We start from the raw sequence: 17,326 nt of genomic DNA on the forward strand, positions 1-17,326 counted from the left end.
CCTATCCAGATACTTGCCAAGCCAAAGCTTTCCTTTTTCCATAACTGTTGCCATGCCACAGCTCTGAGCAGCCTTTCCTCACCTTCTCCACCCAGTGCACTTCTTTCTTCAAATTCTTTTTTTTTGCCTCAGAGCCTTGGCTTTTACAGTCCTGTCCTCCTCCAGGACAGTACTGTCCTCTTACTTCACAAAGAGAGCAATCTGTTCTGACATCTCCAGCTTCATCTGCTCAGCATCTCCTATTTTGCCTGTGGCACTTTTCTGGTCTCCCACCCAGGCTTCTCCTGGCTGATGGCAGCAGCAGCTGACAAGGTTTCCCTGTGTTCTACCACCCAGTTAGTCTGTGTTTTGTAATGTTGAGTTAAAAGTCTGATCCTCAGATTTTGCAAAATCTGAACAAGTTTTTAGCTTCTGTAGGAAGCCTGACTGTGCTTATTAGTCACTCCTTTTCTGATAGCTTTGTCTGGAGTAGGAAAATGCACTGGTCTTATCACATGCATCTGCTCAGTGTTTTGCTAATGCCCTGGAGTTTAGAGATAAGAAATCCTACCTAACTCTGCTAACTACACAAGACTGCTGATACCATAAACATGTGTCTTCCATTATCCTATAGATAACAGATACACGTTAGCAAATAAAGATCATTTGGACAGTTTATCAGCAGTGCTCCAGGTCACCTGGGCTTAAAAGAGCACAGAGCTGCAAGATTGCCAGTTTGCCCATTTCCTTTAGGAGCCCCCTGTGCCCTGAGGCAGTCACCAGCTGCTTTGTGCCTCCGGCCATCTGTTCTCCCTGTGCGGGTCCAAGCCAAAAGCATGCCTGACTCACATTTTTAATTTTTTTTTTTATCATCTAAATTAATTGCTTTGTCTCTTATGTTTCCTTTAAGCATTTTTTTCCCAGTGCCCCAGTACAAATTGCTGAGCTGTCCATTCTTTCACATTATGTAGTGAAAGATTTCTTAGAATATTTACAGTTCAGAAACCTCTTCAGCAAAAGCTCATGTTGGGAATGTGACCCCTGCAGTGGTGAGAGAAGCTGAAAGTGGCACTGTGAGCCCAACCAGAAATGAGCCTCAGGAAGGAGATGGATTTGTCTCTGGAAAGTCCCTGGGACATTTTTAGCACAGTAGAGTAAAAGAGACTTTGCATATGTGCATTTTCTCTAAGGAAGAAAAAAAAAAAAGGAAAGAGAAGCAGTAAGGAAGTTATTTTAATGGAAGTATTTAAGAACAGCAATACTTGGTGAGGCCAATAGCCTGTTCACTGTTCAGTCTAATCTACTAGCTCCCCTATAAGAACCTGTTTAGACACATCTTTAAAAACAAGCAGGCAAGCACAGAGAGATATTCCCCATATGGTCTCCCAGCTCTAGCAGTTTATGAATCCAGTAGTTTTTGAGCTGGAGAGGGTCTCTGCTTTTAGTAGTGATCAGGGTTTTTTTCCTTAAGAATACAGCTGAATTTGGTCTCAGTACGTCAACAGTCCTCATTGCTGCAGTGCAGGTTTGAGATCTTGTTAAAAGACTTACAGAAATTTCCAGAGTTTCTATAAATTATACTCTCAGATTTTTTTCAAATCAGCTTACATGAAGTCTGCATACATAATTGCTCTGCCTTTCTTCCATTAGCTATTACTTTGGTTACACATATGAGTAGCAGCTCAAAGCCTGGCTTACTCTTTGTGGCCACAGCTACAGTTTTGTAGATGTGCATGTTATATAGTTATGTACATAAACAATTCATTGTGAATGGTAAGCCAAAACTTTGAAGTAATTAAATCATAGAGTCAGTCTGCTGGGGAAATGATCTTGATGTCGAAGTGAGAAGTTTTATTTCTGTATGAGCTGTATGTGGTTGTGGTGTCTGTCCAGGAACAACACTTGCATTCGAGATAATTTCAGTACTGCAGTGTAACACTCATTGACTCCTCTGGAAATTCACTTTAGTCAGAGTTTAACAACTGTTACTTTCTCCCACAGATAAAGAAGGTTGCAATATACCTGTGTCGCAATAACACTATTCAGACAATGGAAGAACTTCTTTTTGAGCTGCAGCAAACCGACCCAGTGAACCCCATAGTCCAACATTGTGATAATCCTCCATTTTACCGTTTTGCTGCCAGTAACAAAGCCTCAGCTGCAGCTTCTGGTATGTCCTGAATGTGTTTTCTTTCTGCTCTCCTGCTCTTTTGAGTCTTCATCTCTTTGCAAAAAACAATCTCTTACTTTTGCATCCAGTCAGACGTGTACATAAAGTGCAAATTTCAGGGCCTTGTTGCGTGTCTAAATTACAGTTCTTTTTCATACCTAATGATATATATGCTTTGTGAACATGTGCTCAATTATCTTAACTATTTTAATAGCATATCACTAGTGTTTGATGCTGTTCAGAATTCTGCCACTCTTCAGAAAACCCCACTCTCTAGTGGCCGTTTTACTCAGAACAAGAAATCGTCATCGATGCAGTGAGCACAGCAGATACATCAAGCAGAGTTTCCTGCAAACCGAGAGCCTCAAGGGTGTGGCAGTTCTGTTTTGAAAGGCCTAATGCCATTTTCCAAGCTGCAGTAGGCAAATATACTTAAGAACCAACCCCACATTTAACATTGAACATGATTTCACAAATCCTTGAAAAGCAATAGACTATGTCTCTTGAGCATGACCTTAGTTTAAGGAGTAGAAGACCATCATTCTGTTCATCTCCTTCTCAAAGCATGTGAACTTTACACCATCCAGCCATGGAAGCACGTCCTGGTCTGTAGAAGTAACAGTGTTCATTCATTCATGTGTGCAAGTACTTGCAGGATGGTCACTTTGCGGCTGCTAAAAGCCCCTGTGAGTGATGGGCTTTTATTGCTTTGCAGATGCTGTCTGCTGCAGCTAACAGGTCTTCTTATTCACATCTCATTTACAGGAACCACCTCCAGCAGTAACACTGTTGTAGCTGGCCAAGACAGTTTTCCTGACGCAGAGGAAAACAGAGTAGTGAAAGAGACTGATGAAAGGTTTGTGGCTTGGGTTTTTTTCCTCCAAAATGTAAGTGTTTTCCTCGGCTGAGGGTGAGATGTTGAAAAACATTGTTGTGCATTGTTCTGTGAGGAGCTCTGGTGCTCAGATTGATCCTAAGTGGCATTACTGCAGTATGCATAATTTTATTTTTTTTTAAAGCTATTCTCATGATTCTAGTTCCTGACTCTTGTTTAATGGTAAATGAAGAACTGTTAAATCTACATTCAATGAATTGTGCTAAGGAGGTCATGGTTTTGTAGGAATTATCCATAAAGGTGAAAGAAAAATTAGGAATGTGCATCAAATAATGACCACTAAAATCTTTACAAAAAATCAGATTTGATCACACAATTTCATTTCATGGACAGTGAGTAAAATTTAGTTTGCAGATTTATATCAGTGATTGCAAGGACATCTAGACATCTTTGTCTAGATGAAATGTTTTCTAGAGGACAGCTATGGAAAATAATTTGCTTATAAATGATATCTTCAGTTCAGACTTCTGCTTCTTATGGTACATACTGACAAATGACAAATGAGTAAATGCAAAGCCAAGGGCCATCAGATCCTCAAGCACGGACATACAGATTGCTTCTCTCACAGAAACACTCTTAGTTTTGCAAGAGAACTTTGGACAATTTATAATAGCATTTGTCAGTTAGTGTGTTGGTCTAACATTAGTCACTGATAGTCACCATATCACTTCAGTAGTCCAGTGCTCCTTCCCTAAGGTTCAGGGCTTAGAGGTGCCAAGATAATTATGTGAGCAAACTTTTCTGTACTTTAAAACTTTTGAATTATTTGCTCTCTCCCATTACAAACTAGAGTACATTTTGTCAAGTTAGTTAGATGTGTCTGCTAATTTAAATGTAAGGCAAAAATGGCACTCAATGCTGAGTTTCAAACTGATAGTAAAACAGATTTGACTCTAAGTGATGTTTTTCAACATATGCACTGGAAATGTACTTAAAAGGATAATAAAAACCATTTTTTCCTCTGAATTTTTTATCATTCTCTACATGAATGTTTATGACTGCCTAGCTTTAAGATAAATTTTTATTCAGTTGATTTACAGCCAAGTTGAGCAAGTGTCTCTTATAGTAGTTCATGTCAGGATTTCTTGTCTTATAGAAGTTTTAAATGTGACTCCAAAAAAAGATTTTTAGAATTCAGATCTGCCAGAGACTTTATGATAAGAATGAAAGGAAAATTACAAAGTTCTGACATTGGTATCCAGGATCCTGCTGAAAGACACCTCAGAAGATAATGAAAACAAATTTGCCTGAACTCATTGCTGGCATGTATGTTACCAAAGCTGGCTGTTAGTGCATCTGCACTTACTGTGTCAATCTTAGAATGTCCCTTAATACTGACTTGATATGCCAGGACATATGAAATAATGAGGGTCATAGATAGAGAACCATGTATTGGATGGCTGACAATGCATTTTTGTCAACTGCACAAGGAATTTATTGCAGAGGAGGAACATGCTTTGGAAACAATGTAATGTGTTGATGTATGGTGAAATACCCTGCACTCAGGTGTGTGAACATTAGTAAGAAATTGAATTGAATTTTGTCTAGAAAATCTTCAGTCTTGTCTTGTTTGATCCGTGGTTATTTGTAATTCGTTTCCTAGCTCTGCAGGAATGGTGATGTTTTTAGATCATCACTAGTGTGTGAGCTGTCAGTATGGCTCCTCTTATTCCACTTCAGGCCTGATTACCCTGGGCACACAAGGTGGAGGAAGTGAAAGGAGATCACCAGGAAAAGTCAGCTTAGCGTGAATCTGTGGCAGATTTGAGGACAGCTGTGAGCAGTTTGCTGTGGCTCTCATTTCCCTTAACTTTTCTATTAGGTCTGCTCTGGCATTTGCTGAATTCTCCTCTTGAAGGGTGGTCTGCTATAGTTTTTCCTGCTTGGTACCTGTGGGGGCTTGGCTTTGGACTTTCCAGCCAGTCACAGAATCACAAAATATTCTGAGCTGGAAGTGACCCACAAGGATCATGGAGTCCAACTCTGAAGTGAATGGCCCAAGTGGGGATTGAGCCCACAACCTTGGCATTATTAGCAACGTGCTAAAAAAAAAATCACACATTTGCAGCATGACAGTTTCCCTTTGCTAAATTTTAAAGGCTTGTGACACAGGAGCACACTGTTAGAACTTCTCAGAAACTGGCTGCAAAAATGTTTTGTGGAAAGAATCAGCATTACATTCATTTGCTGTCTACTCCTGTGTAAAAGTGAATGCTTAAGGAAATGCCTTTTTTTTTTTTTTTTTTAGGGTAAACATAAAGTCCAGATGTTTCATGTCATTCTGTGTTTTTAATGAAGATTTCTTTTCTTTTATTTGAAGGTTCAGTAATGTCATCAGAGCACATACCCGACTAGAATCGAGGTACAGTAATAGCTCTGGAGGATCTTATGATGATGACAAAAGTAAGTTACATTCAGTTTGATGAAATTTCTGGTGTTTTGGCTGGAGAGGAGAACATTGTAATGACCAGTGGAGCCTCTCTGTTTAAGTTCTCGGTAAACAGTAATGTAGCATTGCCATGCAGGGAGTGTCCTTATTTCCCCTCCATATCTCATTTAATTAATTTACTTCATTTAATCTGGGTTCAGTCAAACCCATCTGAAGGCCAGAGAACTCCACAGAAAGCAGCAGGAGAGAATCCTCCAGAGAGTAATACATTGGCCTTTCATACATGGCAAGGCAAAAGACTTGTAAGAGCATTAGAGCAAGTACTTTGAGTTGTGCCATTTGGCAATATATCCCTCCAAATCAAGTGCTGTTATATGAGCATGAAAAGAGGCTCAGGAGTTCCCAAATATGAGGTCTTATCTCCTCATTAGCTTTTATGTGCTCTCTGCAACCAGTTTTGGCCTGCACTGTGCAAACATGTGTTAGAGGGGAGATGGGGCTCCTGAGCATGCTTCTTGTTCTTCATGTATTTCTGCTAAATGGGCTGTAAATGGACACTGGTGCTCAGCAGAGATTCCAAAGAAAACCAGTTAACTATTGTACAATAGTGCAAAACAGAAGAGTTGGATGGTTTGACTTCATTTCTGGAGTGAATTCAGTTTACAGATTTTGGCTAGGCCCTAACCAAATGTAAAAAAGGCAAGATCTTGTTATTGACTTTGATCACTGGCCTATTAAAGCCAGGTCAAGTACTATATCAGCCATCATGTCTTGGTTTGGTATTGCAGACATCATTTTGGAACAGTATTTTGACATGAAAAGTAAAGCTTTTATATATTTTTTAATCCAAGTATTTTTTGGTGGTACTCTTCTGCAAAATATGCAAAGACTGTAAAATACAATACAATAGGATAATTTAATGTACACCAACAACTATTATTAATAATTATGAAGCACAGCATTGACAAAATATTGAGTATGTACAAACTCCAGTGTTTAAATACATAAGAAAGTTGCAGCATCCTTAGCTCAGTAGGGTTTAGTGCACTTGTCTTGAATTTTTTAGGGCTTTCTAGTTCTGCAGCTACTTGAAATGCTTCACCAGATGTTAATTGAAGCACTGGTGCTAATCTGATCTGCATGAGCAATCTTTCAAGAAAGAACAGCATTTATATTATCAGAACAGCCTTCAGAAATACCTGTCTTTGACAAGAGCTTAGAGTGATAAAAAGTTCAAAAATACTGAAATTTTCTTTGCTCTTTTGGAATGTCTCCTCCAGCCAGTGCCTGAATGTTTTTTCCTGCCTGCACCTGCAAGTTTTGTACTACTGTGAATATTAATGCTAAATGTGCTTCTCACAGGGGTTCCTGTAGCAAGCATGTGAATACCTAGAAGGAAAATAAAATGTATTTAGCTACTGACATTTATATAGAATTCTAATAAGAGAAAGTAATGTTTATATCACTTGTCATTCTACAAGAGACATAATGCAACTTCCAGCTTACTCCCTCAGACAGGCAGTCCAGGCTGCAAAGGATTTGGTGGTATGGCTTCTCCCCTCTCTCCAATCTACTTTAATATTCATGTACTGCTGAGGATATAAATACAGAACACCATTCTGTAGTACAAAACTTTTTGTTCAGGCAAGGATTGTATGTTTACCTTCAAGGTGCTTCTTTTCTTTTTTTTTTTTCTTGGTCTGCACATAAACCTGTGAAAACAGGAGTGAGGATCTAGGTCTCTGTGTGACCTTCATGAAGCACTTTTCAGTGAAACACTTAAATTGGTAGAAATAAGTAGTTCCTGTGCAGTGTTTTTTTCTGTGAAAAGCATTTGACAATCATTATCTGGTTAATTCTGTTTAAGAATATGTGAAAATGCCATACTTTGCTACATTATTAAGTCATTTTATTCTTCTTTATCTGTAACTGATCAATCATCCTTCAGAGAATCTAAGCAGAGGTCTAAATCATAAAGCTATGAAGTGTTCCTTAAAAGACCAACACTTAAAAATGGGAGTTATAAAGCTGGCATTTTTTAAATAATTGGAGAAGCAGCTACTGCATTGAAAGTCTGCTGAAGATCTGGAAATCTGAAGATGTTTTTCTAAAACTAAGAAGTGATGCACATTAGAAAAATCCAGCTCTGATACTTTTGTAGGCATCAAACCAGTTTTGTTTCCTGTGGGAAAGCTGGCAAGCATCAGATACATGCTAAAAAAAAGAAAAGAAAAGGAAAATGCTGAGTTTCAAGCTTACCTAAAATACAAAAGTGTAACAAAACAAAATAAAAAAGCAAACAAACAGATGAAAACACAAAAAGAAGGAGAAGAACAAAAAATAACACTCATTAAAAATTCAAAAAGGGCAGTGTTTGACTGTATGTCAAAAACAGACCAGGAAAGGATACTTTCCATGGCAGTGTTTCACAGACTGCCAGACCTCAGAAATAAAAACTGAACTGTGAGAAAATCGAGAGGAATGAGAGGGAACAAAATACAGGAGAGAGGAACGAAACTGTGTAGCTGAGACAAGACAGGAAGTGGTGGAAATAACTTACTTGACCCTCATCATTGCAGATAAACAGGTGGGAGACAAAACCCTAAGACTCATTAGCAAAGAGCAGCTGTCACACTAAAGCAAAATTAAATACATCTTTGAGAAATCCAAGGTATAATTCATCCCTGTTGAAAGAAAATTACCCTGAAGATGTTTTTAGCATTCCTTTTGCCTCCTTGCTAATTCAGGACATTTAACTTCTGCCTTTGTAGCGTCACTCAGCAGGCACTGGTGAGGAGTTGCAGGAATGTGTCCCTGGTACTCTGCTCCTTGCAGCAGATGGCTTCTGACAGCAGCTTTGTTGGCTGAACTTTTCCCTCATTTTTGAAGAGAAAGTCTGTTGCTTGGTGCTTTGTGATCTGAATCCAGCACTGCTAAGTGACAGCAGGGATTCAGCTGCTGCTCCTACTGTTCAGTGCTGTCTGCCTGGAATCTCTTTAATTTCCAGCAGCATGAAAGAGGGATTAAAAATGCATCTCTTATTATTGAACACAGGAATTTGCAAACCTCATGGCATCTTATCACATTGTTCCAAACAGCTGAACTCATATGTTAGCATAAAATCTCTTATAGTATTTTGCAAAAATAGGTGATCAGGCTTGAGTTTTTATGTGCTTTTTTTGAATGGTTTTCCATGCAGATGATCCTGTTTCTCCCTATACAAGCTGGTTATTGAATATTGTTGAAACCAAACAGCCACATCCCCTGCCCATGCCTTACAATGGAGGATGTTGGGCACCACTGGTGGACTATCTCCCTGAAACCATCACACCCCGGGGACCCCTTCATAGGTGAGCAGTTTCTCATTCTGACATTTCACACAGTGAGATGCTTCCTCTTAACAATTGACCAACACCAATCCAACTGTCCCACCATTCAGAACACCTGAAAAATCATACAGTCAATTTATGCTGATTTCCAGTGCAAAAATCCACATGCAGTGAAAGCTCACAATTCTACCAGATTTCTACCAGAAAGCCTCTTTACAATGTAGGACATCACTGATAAGAATAAGACTGATGAAACAACTGAAACAGAAAAGGAAAATTTCTTTTTCCCAGGCCTCTGTGCCTATTATTCAGAGCACTTTGATCTTTTATTCTAACTAGGCCGTGCATATTCTGAAATTACTATTTTACATAACTTGTATTGACAATAATAGGGTTTTTTTTCAGTAATGGTTACTTGTTTGCTTGATACTGTAAGTAAAGTGCTTCAGCATTAATTGTATAGAGAAGAAATACCACAAATCTGAAAATTTATAGATAGTATATTTCTTCAGAAATAAGCATTCTGTTTCTGCTTTCCTGTTTCCAAGGTGTTTGAAACTGATGTTGTGATTTAACTTCCAGGTGCAATATTGCTGTTATCTTCATGACTGAGATGGTAGTGGATCACAGTGTGAGAGAAGACTGGGCTCTTCACCTCCCTTTATTGCTACATGCTCTCTTTTTAGGTAAGACCAACAGAACAAGAAAGAAAGTGTAAATGTACTCCCTCCTTTTACTTTAGTTTTGCTGGAGCTATGGTACTGTGTTTCTTACATGTTTTATGATTTCCTCCCTCCACCCTAAAAGAAAAAGCCCAAGGCAGTCGCAGTCTGTAAATTAGTCTCAAAACTTTGAAGTTCTTGAATATTTTGGCCAATTTCACCCAAATCTGAGAGGTGTGTAGAAATCTAAAGATGAATGACTTCCTAAAATATCTCTATAAAGACGTGTGGCATGGCCCCTGCAAGAAAAGGAGGTGAAACTCATGCCTTTGTCCAGCTTGGTTAGTGATGGCAGTCTAACATACCTTGAACCTGGACTACACACACCTGTGCTGTCTCTTGCCTTTGAACAATAGTCTGTAAGAGAGCCAGGATAGCTGTACTGCAGAGGGAGTGGATGAAGGACACAGACCACTGGAAAGCAAAGCTTCATTAATTTCACTGCTGATGGAATACTTTATCATCAGTGTGTTCCCTTATGTACCTGGGCACTGAGGCACTGCTTTTTCCACACTGTTCTGTCTGTCCCTGACTGTAGCACAGTTCATCTGAGGCTGTTACCTTCCTTGTCCTGCCATTCAACATTACCAAAAGTGAGTGGCCTAATTTTTTAGCACACAAGGGTATTCAGCATTATAAAGCCATTCCCTGACTTCCATGGTTGATAAATAATAGTGTTCACAAATAAATGCAGGCAGTTGTGAAATAATTTATTATAGCTGAGATCACAGTTCACTTCTCATTCAGTCACCATAGTTACCATTAAGTATTCCCAGTCAGTCTGGGAAGAGTCTGCTGATCAGCAGGCAAAAAGAGATTAAATTGGGATGTTACAGCACAGTGGTAAAATGAAGTATATGTTGAAGAAGATACTTGCTTTCCTTTACTGCTACTCTGTTACCAACTGTTCTGCTAAAAATTTTTTGGTGAAATAGGCTTTTGTATGTCAGTACATTGATTTCACAAATCAAATAACCATTAACTGATCAAACAATGTCTTTACTATGATTTGTAACAAGTGTGAGAAAACTGGTACGCTTAGAAATTGTCACAAGAATAAGTGAAGAACTTAAGAGAGAGTAGTACAGAGCAATGTGACCTCTGCAGTTAAGATGGCTTTAAGGAGCCATCAGGGAGCCATGCAGATAAACATATGCAGAAGCAGAGTTATGATACTGGTAATCAATTAGAAAAATATCTTTAGTTGGTTTTCAACTTCAATCTGTAAGGTTTCAACATTACAGATTTTTAATAAGGAATAAATAGAAATACATTAATACCATGTGACACAATCCCTTGGCTAAAAACTCTCAATTTTGAAATGTGAAATTAAAATTAAATGTAACTGGTGACTAAATGTAACTGGTTTAGTGGTAACTAAAGGGAGATCACAGCTTTGAGGCTTCAAGGTCAGTTTCTCCAGGGCTGTTTTACCTCCAGTGGAAATTTTTTCTATTCTGTAGTAGAGCTCTTGTGATGTTGTAAGGAAGTTATGCCACACATTAGCCAAAGGTATGAATGTAATTAAAAATTAAATATTGCTGTCCTGTTGGAATGTGAGGGCAGATGCATCTGACTGAAAAGCAGACTAGAAACTTTTGTGTTGGCTAAATGGAGAGCTGGTATCTTTTCATTAATTGGAAAGAGTGAGAAAATACTAAAATGAAAGAATTTTGCAATGTCTGTGTGTTTAACAGGCTATTGAATGGTTTGTAGTACTGTTGGTGAAGCAGGCAGGCAGACTGCTGGTTGGAACTTGCTTATCTCTCTCAGTGCATGAAAATCACTGCTGTTTAAAATCTCTTTTGCAACCAGTGTGAAATTAGTTGAACACTAGACTCCTTTCCCATGGAAATGTGTCCATGTCACAGAAGCTTACCCTCCTTGGAACTCTTACGGGTTAAAGAAGGGACCAGCCCTGGCCAAGCACAAAGACTGAACTGTCCTTCTCACTTCCCAGCTGGCAGATCTGTGCCAATACTTTTATACAACTTGGGCTTTAATAGGATTTCAGCTACCACTGTTGCCAATATAGAATTTATTTTCACTTTTTATATCCTTTGAAATGCATCTTGAAACAAGGTAGGATGGGTTCATTCTCTCCTGGCAGGTGGAAGTAGATGGAGAAATGTGAATAGGAGCCGAAACCTTAAGAAGCTGCAATAGAGGTGGGCAGGATGGCCACAGTTCTTTTGGAGGAGGCTGTTGGGAGATGAGTAAGACCAAGGGTCATGGGACCTTCAAGGAATTGCCCTTAGGAGCCACAGGCACAGTGTTCAGACTGTGGCAGTATGAGCAGCTTCATTATTGAAGGCCAAACAAGAGCCAGCATGACTAGAGTATATTAGAAAATACCTGACTTGAAAAATCTGTTGGCTGCTGCCACACACAGTAATGAAGTAGCTGCTTTTTTTGAAGAGGGATATATCCTGTGAAGAGAGGAGTTGAAGAAAAAAAAAGTTAACTTTTTCAGCACTGAAACTACTCTTAAAGAGAAGAAAGTATGTTTAAATATACTGCAGGGTACTGAAAGAGAATCAAAATGAGATTACTAAAACAGAGTGCAGAAATATCTGTTTCCTTCGTATTTGTAATTTGTGAACTATTCTGGCTGTTTTAAAATCTTACAGATGACAGTAACATAAACCAAATGAGAGTCTTTCAGTGCTAGACCTTCAGTTTGAGTTCTGCATCCTGAGTTAGGGGCTAATGTCTCATGCTGCTCACTGGTAGTTGAAGTTCTCTTTCAGTCACTGCAGTGATTTGTCTGTCAGTTCCTCTTACAGTTTGCACTCATTCTAAAACTGATGTCTGTGCTAGAAAGCCAGATACTGTGGTAAGCAATGTAATTACAACCACAATGAAGAATACCTCATCTCTAAAGGTTTTCCAGTCCTAACAAATTAACTGCAGTGAGACAATGCATGAAGCTGCATTGCCATTCATTCATTAGACCTCATGTGTGGAACTTCAATCTGGAAACTAAATATGCACATACATTCAAGTGAGAGCGCTGGTAACTGTGTCTGGAAATACTACATCTTTTGTTTATTTGCACTGTTATCATGAGCTGCCTTGGAATTTTTGCTGTTTCTGGAATGTGAACTTGTTTATTATTCCTTCATATTCAGAGATTGCTGTAACCTTTTCCTTTTAGGTCTTGACCATTACCGCCCGGAGGTCTTTGAACACAGTAAAAAGTTACTGCTTCACCTTTTGATTGCATTATCTTGCAATAACAACTATCAAGCCATTGCTTCTGTGCTTCTTCAGACCAGGGAGATGAATGAGACCAAGACTCTGACAGTACAACCAGCGTACTTACCTGAATATCTTTACACAGGTAATGAAGCAAAAGAAGAACACCTGTACCACACTGTCAGGTTTTGATAAATCAAAGTAATAAAGTGGCAAATATGAACAGTTCCCATTAATACTAATTCTGTGTGATCTACCCTAGGGATGCATGCAATTTATCTTTAGACAACTTTTCATGATATTGAAAAAGTTATCTAATGTAAGGCAAAAATATGTAATGTAGTATTTTAAAATTAATAGGGCTAATAACTTCCTGATTCCCCCTTCAGGGATTCAGAGCTACTTTAAATGAGGACAATCATTCCTCACCCTTAAAGGAATGCATAAATAATTCTGACACAGGAAGAGCAGCAAGAATGTGCAGCTCAGATTTTCCATTATTAAATTAAGTTTCACATGATACACACCCTCCTTTATATCGCTGATACATTGCATTTCTGTCCTGAAATCTCTTTCTACATTAGGAGTCATCCTTCAGACCTCTGCTGAGGTTGGTGTTCTATTCCTTTTAGCAATTTACCTCTTTTTAAGGAGTTGGTGGGAACCAATTTGTAGGAAGCTGCTAGTTAGATTTACTGCTGTCATATAATATTACTAAAAGCAAGTGTTCTGTTCCATTTTGAAGGAATCACAGAACCAATATAGACTTGTGGGTGTAGGATTAGTTGTCAGTAAGAGGGTGAGGCATTTTACCATACAGTGAAAATGAAAAGTAAACATTCTCATATCAATGCCATTTCCATGGTTATTTAGGAAGTAATAAGTAATTTGGCTTTATAAAAAATATTACATGATAACTTATTACTATTTTTTCTGAGACATGACAAAATTATTTTAAAGTAATGAACAGAAGGGATAGGTATTCTAGATTGATGAACTATTTTGGCCAAAGATATTTCATTCTGAATAACTTCTGTGAAAAATTATCTCATAATAATTTCCTGTCTGGAGTTGGGTGGGTTTCTTTCCCAGTGCACATCTATGAATTATTAAATACAGAATAAAATTCTTGCATTAAAATTATATTACTGCTTTTCTGCCAAAATGAAAAACTGTTTTCATTCTCACGTCTAAAAAATGTAATTGGGTACCCTGATTCTGGCCCTCTGGAGTTCAAGAAGTTATCAAGACTTGGTATTTTGGACTGGTTTTTGAGAAGCTAATATAAAGAGTGAGAGTGTGGGTGAGTAGCTATAGCAGAGAATCCTAACTGAAAATGCTTCAGCTCAGGTTTGTTCCATGTAATGTCAGGCAACTAAATTTAAACTCTTCTGATTTGGGATGGATTTTGTTCTGCTCCCATTTGTCTCAAAAGGCCATTTTTTTCTGTTGAAGGTACAGCCTAAACATGACTAGAAGTCTAACCTTAAGAAAACAGGTCTTGGTTTCTGATCTTAGCTCTGAAACTGTGGCAAGCTTTTGATCTAGCAGAACTCTTACTCAGGTGTTTCATCCTAATGCTGAAAATATTTTGTATGACGAGTCCAGTGGGTACAGTTACTAAAAGTGTTCAAAGAAGCCACATTTGTGTCTTGATTTCCATTACATTTGTAAAATTAGGACAGCATAATCGTTCTAAAAATTCCACCCAGCAGTTTTTTTCCATATCAGACAAGCCCAGAGAAGTGAACTTTGCATGCACTTTGCCAACTTCTAAATTCACTTTTAAAAAGTCCTGCTTCTGAATGTAAAATATTTGTTTTCCAAGTACTGTTGTGCTTGTGCAATAAAAACAGAAATCTGTTTATATTTTATTCTGGATTCTACACATTTAGAAACAAAGCACCATTTTCAGTCCCATCAGTATTTGAGGGTTGTGTTCTTCAGGTTTTCCCCATATTTCCCAGTGGAAGGTTTCTGTTGCTGACTCTGAAAAGAGCTGCTTGGCAGACACTTTCATCTGCAAAGCTGGCCCAACAGTGCATTCCATCTTTATCTCCTCCCTTTTGGCTGGCAGGTGGCTTTGACTTTCTGCGGGAATACCAGTCCTCTCCAGTGCCAGACTCCGGCTTGAGCTCCAGCTCCACCTCCTCCAGTATCAGCCTGGGAGGCAGCAGTGGAAATCTCCCACAGATTACACAAGAAGTTGAGGACGTGGACACTGCTGCTGAATCAGATGAGAAAGCAAACAAATTAATTGAGTTTCTGACAACCAGGTAATGCAGATAAGCCGAACTGTACACTTTCATGAAGCAACTTAAAGGAAAATGACTGAGCTCTAATAGTAATCACAGACCCCATTCCTCTTTTATTGATACTTACAGTAGGTAGGTACTGAAAAGCACTACAATGTCAGAAAAAAAAAAAACAGAAAAAAATTCTTGCCTGACAGAAATAAAATGTTTAATTGACCGATAGTTTTCTGTTCAGAAATGAGCTAATAGAAGAAGCCAGTTTCATTATTAGAAAATTAGATATAAAGTGTAAAGTGCATAGTGAAAGGCCATGGTGAAACTACCAGCTACAGCCAGCAGATTCTAGGCACGATGTTAAATTGAAAAACAGGGATTTGTTTATGCTGCTCTCTACACAGCAGAGCTTATATTTTAAAATATGGCGTAGGAATATTTATTTACTTTTATTTAAAATTATGTTTGGTTGCATGTTTCCCAGGTCATGGACCTGTAAATATCTAAGTACCAGTATAGATTATATATATTTTAACTGATTACATTTATTTCAGATAACTCAAAGTAATTTTGCACTTTGTTATGTATTTCTTGAAGGGCATTTGGTCCACTTTGGTGCCATGAAGATATCACTCCCAAAAATCAGAACACCAAGAGTGCTGAACAGCTCACTAATTTTCTGCGCCATGTTGTATCTGTGTTTAAAGATTCCAAGTCAGGTAGTAAATATTTTCCTTTCATAACTAAAAAAATATTCCCTGGTCACACTTACATGTTTATCCTGTGACTTAGTAGATCTGCTTATGCAGAAGCACAGTAAATATGTCTTAACAAGGATGTATGACATATGAAAGAATTGCTTTAAAACAATAATGTTAGATTAAACTGTGCCTAGGTGTTGAATATTTCTTCAAAGCTGTAGGTAAAAAGTCTTGAGATTGTTTCTGCCAGATAAAATCTCCTCTGTGTCCTGTTAGTAAAATACATCACAGCTACTAAGTAAATATACTTTGTTAAATTTCTTCTGGCAATAAAAGTTTATTTTTCATTTATTATGGTTTTTAGAACATAGGGAATGCGCTGATTGCATGTTGAAAACCAGCACAGTCACTAATTAAATAATTTCCAAGATCAAAGCAGAATGCAGCATCAGTATTTATATTAAAGATCTTATCCAAAGCCTTCTGAAGCTAACAGAAAGACTGCTAATTCAATTTGACTTCAGGTTTGGGAGTCTTCAGAAGTTACTGTTGCTGCCAGCAAAAATAGTAGATGGCTTGAAAGTTTGTCCAAGAATTGTAAAAAAAATATAAGTCAAATTATCAATTTGATACTCCAAATTTTGTTTATCAGTTAATTCAGTTAATTTTCTTGCATTCTGTGCAAAATAAATGTAAAACTCCCCAAAGCACAGACCTTTCTGCAGCTCCATTTCTCAGTGTTTGCAGCATTCACTAATGAGCATATCCTCCTTACAGAGTAGGTGCAGTCTGTTCATGACCCACAGTAAAGTCTGTAATAAAAAAGGGGGGGAAAATTTGACATTCTGTTCTTTTGCTTAGGTTTTCATTTGGAGCAGCATCTGAGTGAAGTTGCTTTACAAACAGCTCTTTCAAGCTCTTCCAGACATTATGCTGGTCGCTCTTTCCAGATATTCAGGGCCCTGAAGCAGCCCCTTTCTGCACACGCCTTGTCTGACCTCCTGTCAAGATTGGTGGAAGTTATTGGAGAGCATGGAGATGAGATTCAGGTAGGCATGTGTAAATAATGCTTCTTAGAACTGTTGATTCAATGCATACTTAATTTAAAATTACCATTTTAACAAGGTATTCTGGACTCATGTGATGGAGAGTAGAATGTGGCCTCGGAAAAGGTTACTTCTGAGTTTTCTGAAATCATATGTATCTCAGCTAAGCCTTCTTCAGGCTGTTTACAATCTTATAAAGCTCTCAGGAGAACACCTAGAAAATTTTAGTAATTGTCACTGAAAATGAAATATTTGTGATGATCATTTTTTTTCTTTTTCAACTTCATTAATTTGGGTTTAAGGAATCCATCATCTGTCTGCTGATGTAATCTCACAACATGAAGTAGACACTGTCTCATTCCTCAGAAGTTAGCATGTTTAGGAGTAAAGAAATCTGCACCATCCATAATAATACAAAGCTTACACTGACTTAATTTGATACAGACCTTTCACAGCACTATGATGTTCACTCTGTTTAGCTAAACAGATTAAATTTTACAACCAGAGACTATTTATAGCAAGATTCAAGACTTAATAAAGAAAAATACTGGCTCTCAGTAAGAAATAGACTGACATCACCTCCATATTTTATTTAGGTAATGAAACTGCCACAAGATGACAGTAATACTCTGTCACAACTGCTTGTGT

At 38.0% G+C, this 17,326-nt stretch overlaps 1 protein-coding gene across 6 annotated transcripts in view; it reads left to right on the forward strand.

The window, feature by feature from the left end:
* FRY (FRY microtubule binding protein) overlaps positions 1-17,326 on the forward strand; it is a 224,273-nt gene that overhangs the window by 163,821 nt on the left and 43,126 nt on the right. For all 6 annotated transcript variants that reach the window (XM_050978471.1, XM_050978466.1, XM_050978479.1 and 3 more), the window contains 9 exons: positions 1,981-2,149; positions 2,915-3,005; positions 5,365-5,447; positions 8,633-8,783; positions 9,345-9,448; positions 12,642-12,827; positions 14,760-14,958; positions 15,529-15,650; positions 16,494-16,681. In XM_050978471.1, the coding sequence (XP_050834428.1) occupies positions 1,981-2,149; positions 2,915-3,005; positions 5,365-5,447; positions 8,633-8,783; positions 9,345-9,448; positions 12,642-12,827; positions 14,760-14,958; positions 15,529-15,650; positions 16,494-16,681 (1,293 nt within the window). The remainder of the gene's footprint in view (positions 1-1,980; positions 2,150-2,914; positions 3,006-5,364; positions 5,448-8,632; positions 8,784-9,344; positions 9,449-12,641; positions 12,828-14,759; positions 14,959-15,528; positions 15,651-16,493; positions 16,682-17,326) is intronic.

This window comes from Serinus canaria, chromosome 1 (assembly GCF_022539315.1).
Source record: "Serinus canaria isolate serCan28SL12 chromosome 1, serCan2020, whole genome shotgun sequence".
Lineage (NCBI taxonomy): Eukaryota > Metazoa > Chordata > Aves > Passeriformes > Fringillidae > Serinus > Serinus canaria.